We start from the raw sequence: 19,013 nt of genomic DNA on the forward strand, positions 1-19,013 counted from the left end.
TCAGCATGGAAATTGTTGTGGCAGTAAGTTTGATGTTAGCCAAATGGGGGCATTGGGAGGAGCTGCCTTTTTATTGCAATAGTCTATTTGTACAATTTTTTCATATCATGACAAGAAGATGTTATCAAATTTTTGTGACTTACATGACTGGTTAATTCTTTATGGAAGTGACATTTTTAATTTGTGATTTCCCTGTTACATGGCAAAGGCCATAGAGTCCGTGACTGAGCACTTGAAAACTTTGATTACAGATACAATAAAAGCTGAAAATTACTTAGGTTTTCTTCTTATAGTTGTTTGGTATATTTACCATTGTTTCATGATAATGTACATTTTGAAAATGGATCAAGCTATGACATCAATTAATACATGTATCACATCATGTGTGCCATTAAATGTACATTGTCATCTAGTGTAGAGCTACTGGCTACATTTGTCAATCATGTTATAATGCAGTGTTACTTAATTCAGAAACACTGCATTTGAATGAGTATTCAAGACATTCATACTGTTGAACCATTCATTTTCATATTCATAATGTCTGAATCATATTGCTGCAAGGATTCATTGTTTGTATCATGAACATTTGTGTAAAAAATATTTTTAAAAATGGCATTGCTCTTTGTTTTCTTTTGAGATGAACAGCAACCGCTGGGTAACTTACAAGCTCAGTTGGTTTGTCACTGTCACAAACATCAGAACACAGTGACGGGAAATTTCAAGTTTGATTTCATCAATGCCACATGAATGCATTTGAAAATTCCCAATGAATATGACTACACAAGCTTGTTCCAACCCATGACACCTTTGGCATCCCGCCACAGCAATTGTAGTTCATATTCAAAGGTGATCATATTAAAAACACAAGTGTTTATTGGGTTTCTTAATTTATTCACATAGCATTAGATTACATAATTACAAAGGGGAAATGACTCATGGAGAGATACAGAAGGTAGAAAAGACACGAGGCATAACAGGCAGAGAAGTCTGAGCACAGAGACCAACATTTAGCAAGCTCTCCACTCATATGTACAACTAAATGCAGCATCAGGTGCTTCAAGGGTGTCAAAGACACCAGCAACAAAGTACATAGGACATGTGCATACTTGTGCTTTTTTCATCCAAGGAAATAAACATAATGATTATTGGCCTGTCACCATATCATACCATCACACATTGTGAAATCTAAGTAATCATCTGAAAACAGACTACAATATTTCCCTCAAAGTTTGCTTAGACTTGCAGTAGTTCTACCTGTATCACCTTGGATACAGCATTGTCACGGAGCAGCACTACACCTTGCATGTTGGAGTTGCAGTCAAACAATCACACATTTTGAGGGCATTGGCCTGGAAGTTACATTAACACAATTTTGCTAGATGCCATATGATGTAATTAAATATATTATGTTTAAGGAGCTTTGCCACTCAAAAACTCACAGCTGATGAAAATGATTTGCCTTCTCTTCAAGGTTATTATTACAAGGTCTTATCAACCTTGGCAGAAGAAAGAAATCTTTTCAATATTGGAAATATCGGATTGTCTTGTAATGCAATAAAATAATATTGCCTTATAATACATCTGGATATTCCTGAAGGAAATCCTAATCCCCTGGTAAGCCTATTGCAATGCTTACAAATTGCTGTTTTAACGATAAATAAAATCTAATATAAACATAAATAAAAATGCTTACACAGAAGCAATGTTTTTTAATAAAATGAGCTTAAATTTGTTCCACTGAAGATGATGTTACGATATTCAACATTTGATCATGATTCTGCAAATGAGACCTGTTGATTCCAAGTGTTCTTTGATTCCAAGTGAAGGAATAAAGCTATGACTTACAAAAATCAAATCTAATAATATGCAGTTCTAGAGACAGGGCATAGTCTAAATGCTGTTGATGTAACTGTAGTTGAATCTGTACAATACTGAAGTCAGAAATATGTACAGTGTTTTACTATCCAAGATTCTGTTTGACTGCTATTGATGAGATGGAGCCAAATTGGCTGTCTGCAACAATCAACTGGATGAGCTGTATTCACACGTGTATGAATAAATGAATGAAGAGATATCAGTGCCAACTGTTGCTTATACTCGGACTTTGCCTCGTAGTCTGTCTGAGAATCTAGGGGACTCTGGACATGTTGGTGGTTTCTCGCTGCCCTGGACAACGACCTGTTTGAATTTTCTGATTGGGTTGGACTTGTGAACCATCTCTGCCCGCAGTTTAGCAATAGCAGCCTTCTCTTCCTCCATCTTCTGTGCTTCCCGTTCATGGTTCAGTTCTGCCAGCTGAGCCTCTCGTGCCTTCTTTCTCAATTCATACTCATCCCGATCAACAGCTCGTCTCTCGGTGTTCAGAGTCAACTCACTCACATCTAAACAGAAAACAGAAAACTCGGTATACCACAATTCCCTTTTCAAACAATACATATTGCAATATTTTTAATGGTTTAATGGGTTAAAAGGATAAAAACATTCTCTACGGTTTAATTATGGGCCGATGGATGCAAGATCATTCACACGGATGACTGGCTAAGTAAATCAGAATTGCCATTGGAATGGCTAATATAAAATGCAAAAGAGTTTTCTATCACTTGCAGATTTAAGACAAAAGCAATGAAGACATTTACAGATCACTAAATAAATCTTCCCTCAAGTTACACTGCATGATGTTTGGGTCACACAAAGCATAGAATTCCGTTTTACTATCATTTAGTTTTACAATCTATGAAAGTAATAAAAATAGAAAGAAAGAATCCTTAACTATCAAACCTAATTTTGAGATTGCTGTTCTCAGAACCACAGCATGTAATAGGGGGTGGGGGTGGGAAGTGTGTTTCTGTTGTGAAATTAGCCCTCATAATATATGAAGAAAATATCCTGCATACATGTCTATATTGCCACATTCTGTGCGCATTACTCACCTGTCAGTGCTCGTGAAGATCTCTGCGGCATGAAGGGTTCCTGGTGGACAACGTCGGCAGGTCTGGCCTTGAACATCGCCGCCTGCTTCTGTTTCAACTGCTCCTCTTCCAACTGAAGACATGAGAAATGATGGAAATGAGACAACTGTGGAACAGCTATCATCCATTGAGATTATTTGTATTTCACAATTCTGTAGTGCTTAACATGTTACATGTTACAATTCTGTAGTGCTTAATATGTAGTGGCGGTGCGTGGTCCTGTGCATAGAGCTCAGGTCACAATCGTTTGAAGTTAAGCAACGGTGGTTGCGGACAGTCCTCGGATGGGTGACCATGTTTGGCAGCTTGACCTAAGAGTTTCTAGGACTTCAGTCCTGCCCCACAACAAAGAATATGTGATACATGTTGTCTCACCATAGGCAAGTGAGTTTGTTCAAACTTGCCTCTGTCCACCCAGCAGTAAAATTGGGTACCTGGGTGTCGTTGTACAAAACGCGCTGAGGCTACCTTAAGTCTATGTTAAGGTATGAGTTACAGTCACCTAAGCTTAAGATTTGTACAACGGCACCCTGGTATGATACGATGGTAGTCTGAATTTGAACCTTGTGCCTGACAGGCGACCGGTTGTATTCTGTACAGTGTTCTGTACTTGTTGACCAGGGGTAATATGTCAGCGCTTTGAGCATGCAATGTGCATGGATAAATGCGCAATATAAGTGGACTATTATTATTATTATTATTATCACGTAAATACCTAATATATCCTTGGTTAACAGTTGCAATGTAGTTTTAAGCACATGTAAACATTATACTTGGTTCACATCAATGCCTTATCAACCGACAAGTACACTATAAGATTGATAAAATATATCACATTGGTCTGCGTTCAAATATACACTTTAGATATTGTGGGTCGATTTGTCTAAAGCGACCTTTACACATTTTACAAGTTGTCAAATTGGCGTTTTCACAAGTCAAACACATGTTGTCAAACTTTCATTTCATTTGAGCGCCATGTCTCTATCGGTGAGGTCATGTGACCATTTTGTTGACTGCAATTGGTTGTTTCTGAACACCACAAGTTTGACTACACTTCAGACGTCAAACTCAAGTTTGACAACACAGAAAGTTTGATGGAAAAGTTGTGAGAATAGAGACCGATCCTATTTCTCGACAACAGTTTGACAACTCTGAAATCAGTGTTGGTGGCGAGTTGGAATGTTCACACTCTCAACATGTGTTGTCAAACTTCAGTTTGCCATATGAAGGCAGCTCTCATCATACAATGCTGTTAAAATAAGCCAGTCATCTGTTATTCCTCAGGACAGCCTGCTTCCGTTAGTCCTGTGACTTCTCTAGGCAAACATGATACACTCGACATTGAAAGATCATGGTCAAAACTAGCAGCTTTTGGAACCAATGATTTCTACTAGAGTATAAACTGTACTTGGACACCAGGAAAAGCATGCCAAAACGATTGAGGGCACGCCATGGAATTACGCCAAAACACATGTATAATTCCAGAAGATTACTCTTCGTAAGCTGCAAGTATTGCCAGATTCTAGGGTCACTCATCTTCATGGATTAACTTACAACCTTGTGGTTCCACTCTTCTGACTTCTTGGCACCTCTGATCTCACTCTGGAGGTTGAATGGTTCCATCTTTGTACAGAGCTTGGTGTGTCTCTCGGGCAGAACAGGCTCCAGACGTGGCAAAGGGTTGGCCCGGAACTCCCGTGCCTGTGGCACAGAATAAAATACACAGGTATCAGGATAAGGATGTTTCAAGGTATTTGTCGACAAATCAAATATCATTGTCATATCTAATAAAGAGCTAGAACTATTACTGTCAATCTAAAGAAATAATTTAAATCCCTTGTCCAGGATAAGGAAAAATATTGTGGATGTGAAGTGAGTGAGTGAGTTTAGTTTTAAGCCGCACTCAGCAATATACCAGCTATATGGTAGGTCTGTAAATAATCGAGTCTGGACCAGACAATTCAGTGATCAACAGCATGAACATCGATCTGTGCAACTGGGAATTGATTACATGTGTCAACCAAGCCAGCGAGCCTGACCACCCGATCCCGTTAGTCGCCTCTTACGACAAGCATAGTCGCCTTTTGTGGCAAGCATGGGTTGCTGAAGACCTATTCTACCCCGGATGTTCACGGGTCGTGGATGTGAAGAACATTCAGGGTACTGACTATAGGTGGAAATGCATGTATCTCACTCCTCAGATCCACTGTACAGTAAGAGTCTCCCAGCCACAGTAAGTAATAGATGAAATTGTTTATTGTTTTTTTATATGTCTCACATATAGCAATATTCCTGCAATAGTGTTACAGATGACAACAGAGTGAGTGAGTAAGTGAGTTCAGTTTTTAGCAATATTGCAGCAATATCACGGTGGGGAACACCAGAAATGGGTTTCACATATTGTAACAATGTGGGGATTTGAACCTGGGTCTACGGCATGACAAGACTGCTTTAACCACCATGCTACCCCACTGCCCCCATGACAATTGGGCTTCATACATTGATACCATGTGGGTGTTCAATTTACAAACCCAGGCTTGCTGTCCCACCACCACAGTAACTCAACAGATACGGAAGTACCAAGACTATGAAAAGGCATTCTGGTCAGCATCACTCAGCACATTCAGTTCCAGGAAATTCGTTTCATTTTGTTCATGGTTACGAATTCAATGAACACATCATGAGTCCCTTACCCGCTGTTCCTCCTCAAGTTTCTGCCGCAGTTTGGCCTCCTTCACAGCAATGGGGTCAGGGTAGCGACTCTCAAAGCTGAATGGCTCTGGGGTAGTTGTCCTGTGGGACAGTTTGGGCTGGAACGGGATGCCTGGGTGAGGCACAGCATGAGCCTTGGGCAAAGGCTTTTCTGTTTCCTACAACACAGCAATCATAGATTGTTCAAAGGAATAATTCTAATAAGTCCCACTAATTCCAATAACTATGGTTAATTAACAAGAAGAAAAAGTGATCAATATCCCCCGCAATGGCAAAATACTCTTCATGATTATGTCTCTGAGATATGATTATGTCAAATATTTAGGTGTGTATATAGAAAAGTGGAAGGAGAGTATTGAAAGGTTTTTAAAGTTCTGCTCCAGAAAGCAGCACTATCACCAATTTCAGTCAAACTTGTTGCCATGGAAACGCCAAAAATATTTTATTCAGAATTCCCAAACTACCAAAAGGCACCAGTACACCACCAGACCAATCTATGTGCCAAGCTTGGTGAAGAAACATTGAACGGTTTTAGAGTTCTGCTCCGGAAAAGAGCACTACTACAATTTCAGGCTTAGTCAAACTTGTTGCCATGGAAACGCCAAAAATATTTTATTCAGAATTCCAAAACTACCAAAAGGCACCAGTACACCACCAGATCTATCTATGTGCCAAGTTTGGTGAAGAAATAGTGAACAGTTTTAGAGTTCTGCTCCGGAAAAGAGCACTACCACAATTTCAGGCTAAGTCAAACTTGTTGCCATGGAAACGTCAAAAATATTTTATTCAGAATTCCATAACTACCAAAAGGCACCAGTACACCACCAGATCCATGTATGTGCCAAGTTTGGTGAAGATATATTGCTCCAGAAAAGACAAATGTGCACGGACGGACGGACGCACGGACGGAGTCCATTTTAATACCCCCCGCAAAACGCGTTGCGGGGGATAATAAATGGTACTGTACTTTACCAATCAGAAACAGCACTTACCTTTTCTTGTGGTATTTCCACAGGAAGCCGGACACGATGCTTGAGAGCAAACGCTGGAGACTGAGGCACTGTGGTAGGTATCTCCTTGGCTGGCTTTACACCCTACAGTAACAAGAAAGACTGTTTAAGTCATGGTGTACCAAGCTAATTTACATATAATAACAGCTGGTGAAATAAACCCAGCAAATAAACCCAGTCCCACCTCAAAACTACACAGACAAAGAAAATGTTTCCTGATAATTGAGGGATTATTTAGTTAACAAATGACCACAGTTCAACAAACATCTGAACTTGTTGATGAAACCTGCTGATGAGGTGAAATTGGGTTTAACGTCGCAATGGAGAATGCATGCGTGTGTATGTGCGGTTGCTTGTACTAGCCCAGACTGAAGCTGGTTTTATAGTGCTAGCCCACTGAGATACCATGCCGCAGTGAAGCATGAATACCCTACTCAGACACATTATACTGACTCCGAGCGGACCAGTCCTTGTTGTACCCATTAATGCCGAGCGCCAGACAGTACCATATTTTATTTTGGTATGACGCAGTCGGGGATCGAACCCACGACCTTCCGCTCTCCGGACGGACGCTGTAACCATTACACCACGGAGGCGGTCTCTCATAATAAAGAATAACAATAATTCACCTTTGAATTTATACTCACACGGCACACACTGAAGATGATACAAGTCAGAATGTAAGGTAGAATAACTTACCACTGTTCCCTCCAGAATCTTCCTCGGCACAGGCTGAGCATGGAAAACAAATTCATCTTCATCTGCAGCTTTATTTGGCCGTTCCTGGAAGCGCCTGTCCAGGTGAAGGTTGAACTCCTCTGGTTTGGTCGCTGGCTTTGGCTCTGGTTTGTAGAGACCTGTGGCCTGACTCATGATCCTTGTGTTCACTGGGTTAGCCTTGAACTGATATCTGTAAACGAAAAAGGGATGAAAAACAGGATTAAAGGACTATATTAGATAATGGACTATAAGAAGTGGTTTAGGTCCCATCAGTTACATCCCTTGGTCATAATGTTTTAAAGTACATCATATACTTACATACCATTCTGTACATGGAGAGTAGGCTTAATTACTTTTCCCCAAGAAAGATGTACATTTTCTTTTACAATTACCATGCATGGTAAAATGCATATATCTCATATATACCCATATATTCTCACATGAAATAGGATACAACATTAAATCAGGTCAATTAATCTGGCAGGACGTGGCTGAGTTAACCTATCCAGATACACAAATTGTCAAAAGCATGTGGAAAGTACTCTGAACCCACAAGAAACTGTGATGCCTACTTCATAATCTCCTGATACTCCTGGTCCTCAATATCCTTCTGACTTGGCACAGTCGGTGCCCGGTAACGATGACGTGTCTCTAGTTTGGGCGTCTCTGGTTGGGTGAGGCGAAGGGCGTGAGGTGATCGTGCCTTGAGTAACTTTCTATCAGAGCTGGTGGCTGAAAACACATGACATTTTGTAGGTTACAGCTGTCATAAATGTGACAGAAGAAAATAAAAGCAGACAACGATTGCTGATGTTCTAAAGTTAGAAATATTCACTCATCCAGAGATGAGACATCCAAATAACAAATGTTGTGCGAGATGTCCAAATGAAACTGCTGTTCTGTACAACAGACCGAGATGTGGGAACCACCTGTCATGGTCCCGACCTATATACCCCACCTCATCACCACACAGCTCAAACAAAGCTCAACAGGATTAATCAACTGATGGACTGACATAATGACTACTCCCTTTGAAACTCCCATATGACAGGGATTACTTTCTTTAATCCTAATCCTTTCACCTAAACAAACATGTACAATCCTTTGATCCACCAAAATGTTTTCACAACACCCATTATACACTACTACTCTACAGCTTTACAGTTCCTACCTCGAGGTTTTCTTCTGAACCTGTCGGGTGTAGATCTGTGGAAAGCTGCAACAGACTGCGCCATGGACTGGAACTTCTCTGTCTGTGGTGCTGGTTTGTGGCTGGTTGTCAGCTTGAAGGGCTGTGGTCTGGTTAAACTTCTTGGGCCCTGCTGATATATTAAAGAAGATGTAGACAAACTGGATAAAGGTCCAATCATATAAATACATGTCAGCTTCTAGTCAAATTTCTTACCTGATCTTCTAGTAACCTCAGCTGATGATTAAAACCAATGTCTGAATTTCTCCATTACTGACATAAAGATACAAACAGAATTGGTGCATAGATGAGTACACACATGTGTGTGCTCAAATTTCAAAATTATTTCTCATTACATATGTCAAATGAAGTTGCATCTGTACATAGGGGTACTGATGCTGCATACAAAATCCTAACCTGTGAAGAGGAGGCTGTATTAGAACGGAGACACCTCACAAAGTCAACTGTACTCTCATCTTGGACGTCCTGGTGCTGTGACTTGAGTCGACTGTCTGTGCTGAACTTGAAGTCCTGTACTATAGTGGGTTCCCGGGAGTTACACACAGGGGCATAACCAGGAGCATTCTTACTCTTCAGCAGGGAGTCCTTAGCCATCTTTCTCTTCTTGGCCAGCTCCTTCCTCATCTGTGCGATCTGTTCCAACTCCTGCTCCTCTGTAGTTTTAACCCGAGGAGACCCAGCAGCCAGTTGTTTCCTCCTGAAGATTGCAGCATATTGTGTAACTAACAAGCAGTGTGGATATTCCAAGTATTACCCATATGGTAAAACATAACCAATTTCATATATATCAAATGTGCACATATGCACTTATCACTTTTGCCATTGTTTCTGTATTTCTTCGTCTGTGATGTCATTACACTATTGAATATGATGTCGATGAAGAGGGCTGTCACACTTGCTTACCATATTCTACTGCACAAATGTACATGAATAAAATGGATAACTAGCCCGTATTGGTTGTTGTAGACCTATATGCAGAATTCCCACCAAACAAGCCATTATTTCCTATTGCTGCATAAGATGTGAACAAATGAATACTATCTTATCTTCTGTGTCAATATTCACCTCATAAAGGTTGGTGTTGTGGGAAGGGTTGGCATTCTGGGCATCTTAGCACATGGAGCCTCAGCGTCCTCTATATTCTGGGGAACTGGACGACCAGCTGAATAGCCTCGAGTATGGGGACGAGCTATTCTCTCAGGTTTGGATGAACTGGCTGAAGAGTTGCTCCTCTTTAAAGATCTCTTGCTTGAAACTTCCATTTTGTCTTGGGACCCACTTCTTCGATAATTATTTGACCCTTCTAATTTGCTTTGGGAACCACTCCTTCGAATGTTGCTACCAGAGATCCGTTGTCTTTTCAGAGCAGGCCTTTGGCTACAATATGATCACAAACATTATTGTAAAACATTTATAAGTGAACAAAATATGAAACCCATAAAGCGAATTACATCATCTATAATCTAAATCAGTTATTACAAGACAAACACGATCACAAAGCCATAAATTATTAAAAAATCAAATATACATGAACAAGAACTTAGATTAGTACTTGACATGTACTTAACAGAACTCACATTGTTATCCAGTCAAAACTATGTGTACATATGGTGTACAATGCTCAATTTCCAATAAAACAGATTCAGCAAGCTGTTATTGGTGGGCAAGGTACAGTAATGAATGGACAAATAACCATAATCTGGGGTAATAACCATAAACAGTATATCAGTCTATGTCATGAGTCACACATGATGCTTTCAGTAAAATAATTAGGCCATCATATATAATATTATAACAGGGCTCCAGATAATTTTTCAACATCAGGAGTACATACTCCTTATTTGTTCAATATTGAGTACTGCAAAACCTTAAGTGTACATTTAGAGTACTGAATGGAAGCTAATGGACTATCAGTAATCTTGTGTTTCGTTTCATATATGCACCACAACATTGCTACTCTTGTGTAAACAATAAAACAATACTTTTTTTCAGATAAATACGTCTGTAAGTGATTCTAAGACCGTACACCATTGCTGTGGTGAGTATCTGCTACGTTTTCTAAATTATTTCCTACCGTATCGTGCATATTTTTTTTTCCATACATACGCGATACGGCCCTTATCTGGAGCCCTGATTATAACCAAAACATTTGGATTCCATAAATTACTTTACATGACATAAATGACAACAAACCTGTCACTGGTTGATGTAACTGGGGACACGTCAGTTGATTTCAGATTGGAAACATCACCACCAGAAGAGCTGTTTGCTCTTTTCCTAGAGAACAAATAGCATGGTTGCTCTTTGACATCAGTGGCATTGGTAGGATGCAACAAAACAATATTTACCATAAAAAGGAGATTGATTGCCTTATATGATTTTCATTTTACAGCAGCACTGAACATAAGCATAGTTATATAAACATGTTAAAGCAACACTAAAACAATAAACAAGATATTTAAACAATAGCTGAAGAGAAGCTAACAATATTTACCCAGGTCTCAAAGGCGCCACTACTCCCACTTTCTTGCTACTCGGCTTTCGATTGTGTTACAGTTTGTGGCTTCTTGGCCCTCCATTCATCCAGGGAGGTGATGATATTTGATGATGGTGGGGTCATCTTTGCTTGTTGACGAGTAACTGTTCCTGCGCTTCCCTCTTAAAAAATTAAATTCATTTACAATTAGTATCTACCAAATTTACTTATCATGGTAATACATACCAATTTCTAAACATAAGCATGTTCACCGTAGTCAGAACAATATTGAATTCAACAGTAAACATGGTTTTGAGTATTACAGGATATACAACCACAACATTTATTTCTGCCTTTAGGTCTGTAAGGAAGAGAGATCATAAGGCAGATCATTGATGATAACCAAAGATTTAGCCCATACTAAATTCAGGACAAACATAAGATCAAGTAGATATTTATGATCCACCGATGTAATTTTTATTTTCCCCATTTAATTGAGTTATGATATGTGGCTGAGACTTTTAACACTGACCACCTTGACAGTACCATTTCATACCTGCTGCCTGCACCGCCTGTCTACTACAATGGAACCGACTACAATTACCTCCTTCGTAGTATCAGTTAATACCTTTTACACTGCACCACCTGCTACAAGGTTATGTACTACACTGACACAGCCCAAACACAATATTTAAATCAATCTGATAGACATTCTCACCTGTCGACAAAGTGAGAAACGAAACGACACTGTAAGCAAATTGCATTGGCATGCCTAAGTAACAATGTCTGATGTTTATTCTGTAGCAGTGAGCACTAGGTGACACAGATGAGACAAGCTGACCATACTAGGTAGCCTGTCATTAAAGAGCCTTTGATGTTCTCTCACTTCCGCTGACATCAGACATGTGAGTTGGGCTTGTCTGCTTCAACACAATGCAAATGCTGCTTAATTACAACCACATCGTTAATAATTACAGTTAAGGATTAGTTAAACCTGGCTTACAAGATTAGTTAAACCTGGCTTACAATAGCTGAGTCTGAAGCTACAGGTGCTTTCACCTCAAAGGACTGAGAATTAGGTGTTATAATTACAACCACTTTACAGAATGAATACCTGTTATCACAACATTTATGTACAACCGTGTTCCATTTCACAATGCAAGGAAACCTCACTTATCTCATTACAAACCCAAGCATTGCGAAAAACACACCACACTAGCTACATGAACACTGGCCTGGGCACTAAACACACAAGTCTTTGCCACCCACAAGGCAAACAAAATCATAAATTCTTACTATGATTCTTACAGATTCACTCAGCAAGGTCCAAGCAATACAAAAAAAAATATAGTTACAAGCAACGATGAGGGCTGCTCGGCTTAAGTTCTATCTACATTACTGCAATCATGAAAGTTGTAAGTTTTAGTTAATATGGGGCGGTAGGCTAGTCTTTGAGTGGTTAAATCAACATTAATATCCCACTTGTACAGGTAGCATTTTGGTTAAAGCGCTAAATCAGACGGGTTGGTTTGAGAGTTACGGGTGTTTGAAATTGTCCCTTGATGTTGGGCTATTGAAATCATCATCCAAAATGGAGCCAGAACACGACATTTTGACAGGCGTACAGCAAAGAAATCAGAAAAGATGTGTACAGTTTTTATGCATTTATTTATGTCAGAACTTCTTTGCTACCTGACAGGCGAAAGCGGATCTTCCAAATACAGCCGGGTCGAGGGAGTAATGTACCTTTTAAGAAGTTCTGGAGAAGAAATAGTTCCCTTTAAAAAGGCTGTATCCCAGTTGTTCTTAGGTCTACGGTCAAAACAATTAGTGTTCTGGAATCACCAAGGCTTCATCTATCATACTGGCACATGGCATACTGAATTTGCACAGAAACTACTGAAAAACATGGCCAAAACTGAAAACAAAAAATAACTGCCAAACGGTACAATTTAGCGACTTGAACCGTCCAGGCAAAATTGTTGGGAATTCGATTGTGCATATGTACAAGAGATTTGGAAGTGTTGGAACAATTAGTTCTTGAGATATTTGCTGTCAAACTTTGAAATTGTGGAATTAATTTTGAATTATCTCCCCAATGCTATTGGGCTAGAGCCTAGAGATTTTTAAGGGGAATATCTTCACCTCGGTGGGCATCTGTGTGATTTTTTGTAAGCGATTTGGAGCATTGGTTTAGGAGGTAAGTTTGGTACAAAAATCAGCAAAATAATAAATAATAATAATAATCCGAACGATTACAATAGGTCTCCTGCCTAGAGGCAAGGAGCCCTAATTAAACCAAATACTAAATCCTATCAAAGCAAATGATTTATATATATATATATTTCCAGAAACCTGGGTTAGTAAACAAGCATTTTAATAATTATGCTTATATAAATACCACCCTAGCAACATAACACTTACAAAATTATGATGGTTACATAAGTTTTTACATGAGTTCATAAATAAAGGAAGCAAAGATGCAATTGACAATATAATGATAAGTGCTGCAGTGAAAACAAGTGAACATGCATGATACAAGAGTTCTAGATGTCATCAATCCTAACAAAGCAAATCTATCCTAAGTGGCAAAGTCACTACCATAATTCAAAGTTTCTGGTTATCGCTCAGTCACAACATGCAGATTGATAATTGGAGCTCAGTGATCAATCTGTTGTAATTGTAAGCCTCACCACAAAACTCATGTGGGCAGTAACAGGTCACAATCATAACATTGTGTACATTGCAGTCTTACAAGTACAAAAACTGCATCAGTTGTTTATACCTTCATTTAACAAACATAACAATAAGAAACATACTTTCTAAAGTTTAATTTAAAGTTGAATTCTATTATGAATATTGATTAGTTTCCTGAGCTCATTGATAATCACTGAAGCACGGAGATTGATTGACTGATTATTCAATCACTCTGTACCAGCACTACGAGAAAGACAGAATGGTGCATGTGAAATCACAAAGGAACATCAAAACACTAATAAGCCCACTAAATAACACCCAAAATATCAGAGTCTTGATATTTTTCTAATCAAGGGCAGTACATAATCGCCCGTTTTTTGTGTGTTAACAATTAAATAAGCAGTTTGTGAGGGGTTTTTTTGCTGAAGTATTGTTTCAAAAAAATTGATTTCAATGCTTTTAGATTGACAAAAAAATGTGTACAGTTTTTATGCATTTATTTATGTCAGAACTTCTTTGCTACCTGATTTCATTGGTGCCACCTGTGCTTGAGGAGTAGGGGTTTGTACTTTGGGAGTTTTCACATTTCCTTCCAGGGGTTTCTGAACTTCATTTTTGTACTCTGAAAATAATCATTTATAACATGTTTAACATTTCAAACATTTTGCTGTACACGACCAATAGATGCAATGTGATTATTATACTGATACTCAATGCCAAAGCTGGCTGTAGCATATCACTTGCAACATAATGCTGTAGTGTCATGTTCTTCCATGTTGACTACAGGGGTGGAAATAACCCACTGCCCGACGTCCGAGTCCAGTGTTTTTTTCTGTCAAACAAGCAAATTTGTATATCACACTGTACCGGTGTTCACTTGACTTTCCAATGTTAATTATGTTGGTTTTTAAAAAAATCAGCAGGAAAATGGTTGGTATAGGGGAAAAATTATCAGGGCAAGTGACATTACATCTGCCACTGTACCGGAGGACACTATCAATTTTAAAGTTATTTCCACCCCTGGACTATGACATGGATTGTCATTTCAATAATACTAGTCATGCTTCACTGAAAATTCTGATCATCACAGCCCTTTCTTTGAGACCAAACCCTTCATAACCATGATTTATCATCAGCTCACGTTCTGACAACTCAACATGCTCAAACATGCACACAATACAAAGATCACAATTGTTTTACTTCTTTGAGTGGCACTTACAGTCCGTTATGTTTCTTAGTTTTCAAGTTAGATTGCAATTCATCGGTCCGCTTTTGAGCCAAACGGACTATAGAAGCTGGTATGATAAACAGGAACGATTTTACATGGATTGACACCTTCTTTCTTGCAATGTCCATATATATGGCGTTAAACTCCACTGGGACGTGCTCATAGCGCATACAAGAGTCAAGGAAAAGTAGTAAAAACTTGTAGCCGTACAAGGTCACTTTAAAAGTACAAATGGAACAGATGAGTCTTTCAGAGACACTTAAATTATTCCAACGACTGGGCGTCTTTGAGAGAGTCTGGCAGTGAGTTTCATTTAGTTGCAGCTGCAACACTAAAGGACTTGTAACCAAAGGACATTTTCTTCCATGGTGGCACTATGAGTCTCTGTTGATTCTCAGACCTGAGAGAACGTGGTGGAATGTACATACATACAAGGTCACACAGGTATGATGGGGCCAGATTGTGAACGCACTGAGATGCCAGGGTGAGGAGTTTAAAGTCCACTCTCGCCGCTACTGGGAGCCAATGTAACGCCTTAAGCACAGGTGTTATGTGCATTCTATGGGAGATCTGGTGACTATCCTCTCCGCTTGATTTTGAATTGTTTGAAGCTTACTGAGGAGTGTTGCCGGTGTGTTTGCAAGCAGACTATTGCAGTAGTCTGTGCGTGTCAGAATCAGGCAGGGAGCGAGCGTTGCAGCTGAATCTTCAGTTATGAGATGACGGATTTTCCCCAAGTTTCTCAGTTGAAAGTAACAACTTTTACATAATGTTGTTGTGCACTTGCTGTTCCATTGATAATCCAACATCAATTAGGACACCTAGATTCTTCACAACAGGGGACATATCGATGCTTGTCTGGTTAATGTGTAGTTTGTCTTGACACAACTTGGAAAGCTTGGTCTTAGGCCCAATAACAGCAACTTCCGTCTTCTCCTCGTTTAGCTGAAACATATTCAGAGTCATCCATTCTTTAACATCAGAGATGGAATGTTCCATCTTTGCCCATGTCTTGTGCTGTTCCTCCTGCTCTATTGCAAACGAGTCATACATCTGGGTGTCGTCAGCGTACAAGTGATTGTTCATTTTCTCTTCTACAAGGAGCTGACCCAGCTGCTTCAGAGGGTGAACATGATGGGCCCCAGGACAGACCCCTGGGGTACGCCACAGGATAGAGGAACTCTTTGTGAGTGGACTGTCTTCACAACAACTGACTGGCTCCTGTCTGACAGATATGAGGCAAACCATGCCAGAACTGTGTCATACACTCCAAAATCAGTCTTTAGCCTGGATAACAACTTCTGGTGGTCAATCGTGTCAAAGGCTGATGATAAATCCAGCAACACTAGGAGAGATACTTTTCCAGAATCCACTGCCATGCACAGATCATTTACCACTCGGACAAGAGCTGTCTCAGTGCTGTGCCTCTGTCTGTATGCTGATTGGAATTCATATAACTGTTCCTATTCTAAATGGTCTAAAAGACTGATCTCCACCGCCTTCTCCAGAACCTTTGACAGAAATGGATGCAACGTTTCGGTGTAGGTGCTAATTTAACTTGTATGTGTTGGGTGCTAATTTAACTTGCTTGACATAACGGTGTTCACGTCTACACACTAATGTTGCATCCATTGCAATAAAATAGTTGTCTATACATATAGAATTGTTTCTGTGTTCATCACAGTTGTTGGTAACTAATCTTTTTTAATTTATGACATGTTTGTAGCTGTGTGTATTTGACATTTTCATACTTGTGTTGGTATATATCTTGTTTCGTTAAGAAAGCTAAACTTTCCAAACTTCAAACAGACATGAACTCGAATTTGTGATTTTTAACAGTTTCAGTAATACAGTTCTCACATGACAAGCCTTCTGTATACATGAAACTAAAAACATTCATTGTTCCAGGCTTTAACAGTATCAACAAGATACATCGCACATACTTCACATAAGAATAAATATCACACATGTGATATCATTGCACTTCAATCTACATGCTGCCATCATTGAAACATCAAGAGTAAACAAAGGCAAGTAACTTAACTTGAGCAGCTGATTGTCTGGTTCAGACCGCCACCATATAGCTGTAATATTGCAGAGTGTGGCATAAAACTAACCTCACTCACTACTTGAGTCGCTAATGCTAGCGGCTAAAATAAAAGATCGTGATTCACTTGACGACTGTTACATGTTGTTTAAACATCTGTTTAATCTTCTGAAATTGAGGTCTAGTTTGTTTTGTTGCTGAAGTAACCATAACCAATCCTATCACTCAGTATCAGTCGCATCTCACGACAATTCATACTTCAAAGGTTGCTGAAGACCAATTTTAACCTGGGTCTTCATAGGGTAGAAGTAACCTGAGGCACTGATTTACATAAAGATCATAAAGCAATACCAACCTGAACTGATACGAATGGAGCTATCTTCAAAATCTTCATGGTCTGCATCTGAAGCATTCAAATTGCATTGAAGAATACCAGCTAAGGTCAGTGAAGTGACTCTGTAGTCTTCTGCTCAGATATATGTATTGTGAACCAGGGTGAAAACATACAAGACTGATGAAATAGACTTAAAAGACATCTACCCACAACAAAGCTATAGTATACATCACTTAAACATACATAAAGGGTCACATTCTATCAAAAATGTTTGACCTTACTATTCGTATATCTACAAACTCACCAACAAACAGTTTGGCATTTTTGCGATTATTTTGGGGCAAAAACATATGTTAAACATTAATGAATAGGGGGTGTAGCAGTGTGGATGGCCACAACAGGATATGTTTCTTTCTTCCTTATAATCTCTTCTGATGCCATAAAAAAACAGAAGCCAAGATTATCCCAAACAGCTGATTTGCGGGACTGAGGCCATACCGATGCACTAGTTTATGTGAATAGTTTCTAAAATCACTAATCGCATTGTATCAGACTCATGCACAGTATATCCTATTTGTATTCAGTAATTAAATCTGAGGGTGTGCCTTTGGCTTAGTTATATTATTATAAATACTGACGATTGTAGATTTGCTCAGAACTGTTACAAAATGTGGCAAACGGACCTAATTTGACCTTAACATTCTCCTTCTGAAACGTCAAAAGCACTGTGTAAAAACCAGGATACAAGTGGAGGACAAATGAAACTGAGGACATACTTTGTGTTTATATACAGAATGTTTGTGTATATAAGCCAATTAGGCGTGTTTGCCAATCCTTTTCTTTCTTCTTGAATGGAATAAAATATGTTTAAACGAGAATGTTTGTGATCATATTAAAGAACATTATATTTAGACACTTATTTGAAGAAGCCAAAATTATGACATGAACATGTTGACATTACTGTTCCTATTCAAACAACAGGATAAAGATTGATGCCCGTGAAAATCATTACAAATATAAATCATGAGGGGATCATTAACTGTGATAGGTCCCTGTAATATACCAAGGATCCAAATTATACATAAAACCTCTGAAACTATCTGATATCCTGATATCTTAGTGTTGATCTGATTCAGCAACTTCAACTTGTTCAAGCATATTATACCCAGACTGTGTGATCACGATCAAATTTCTCACCAAACCATTTGTCTGCGCTATCATCCAGAGGTAACGGCTCGCTGAAATCGACGTATTGTGGGCAGTTATAATCCCATTCTACATCCATAGGACCTAATTCCGTTTCTGCCATTTCGCCAAAAGAAACGAAACGCTTTTTCAAAACAGACTTCTACTAGAACGAGCGGTAAGTGAAATTTCAATCTACCGCATTTCGCCAAACGACCAATCAAATGCCGAGAGTTATTCGTGCAACGGATGTCGTCGTCATTCTTCACGATGATTGGAGTAAATAACACGTTATGCGCAATAATGACTTATGAATTTTATATATCTTACAGTCTAACTGGCCAACTTTTTCGTTCATTGCCAAATATTATTTGTATTCTGTATATATTATTTTATTTATAAAAAGAATAATTATATTTGCTGCG

At 39.0% G+C, this 19,013-nt stretch overlaps 1 protein-coding gene across 1 annotated transcript; it reads right to left on the minus strand.

Annotated features, from left to right (window-relative positions):
- Positions 1–874: 874 nt before the first annotated feature.
- LOC124254902 (targeting protein for Xklp2 homolog) lies at positions 875–18,807 on the minus strand. Its single transcript, XM_046688737.1, has 15 exons — positions 18,601–18,807; positions 17,425–17,472; positions 14,318–14,416; positions 11,156–11,279; positions 10,815–10,898; positions 9,687–9,998; positions 9,018–9,318; positions 8,583–8,733; positions 7,984–8,143; positions 7,391–7,601; positions 6,674–6,775; positions 5,663–5,839; positions 4,524–4,670; positions 2,931–3,042; positions 875–2,381 (listed from the first exon to the last, which is right to left on the minus strand). The coding sequence occupies exons 1-15, from the start codon at positions 18,710–18,712 to the stop codon at positions 2,092–2,094; spliced, it is 2,430 nt and encodes an 809-aa protein (XP_046544693.1). The 5' UTR covers positions 18,713–18,807; the 3' UTR covers positions 875–2,091.
- Between the last annotated feature and the right edge of the window lie 206 nt (positions 18,808–19,013).

This window comes from Haliotis rubra, unplaced genomic scaffold, assembly GCF_003918875.1.
Source record: "Haliotis rubra isolate DU_JTF1 unplaced genomic scaffold, ASM391887v1 Scf586, whole genome shotgun sequence".
NCBI lineage: Eukaryota > Metazoa > Mollusca > Gastropoda > Lepetellida > Haliotidae > Haliotis > Haliotis rubra.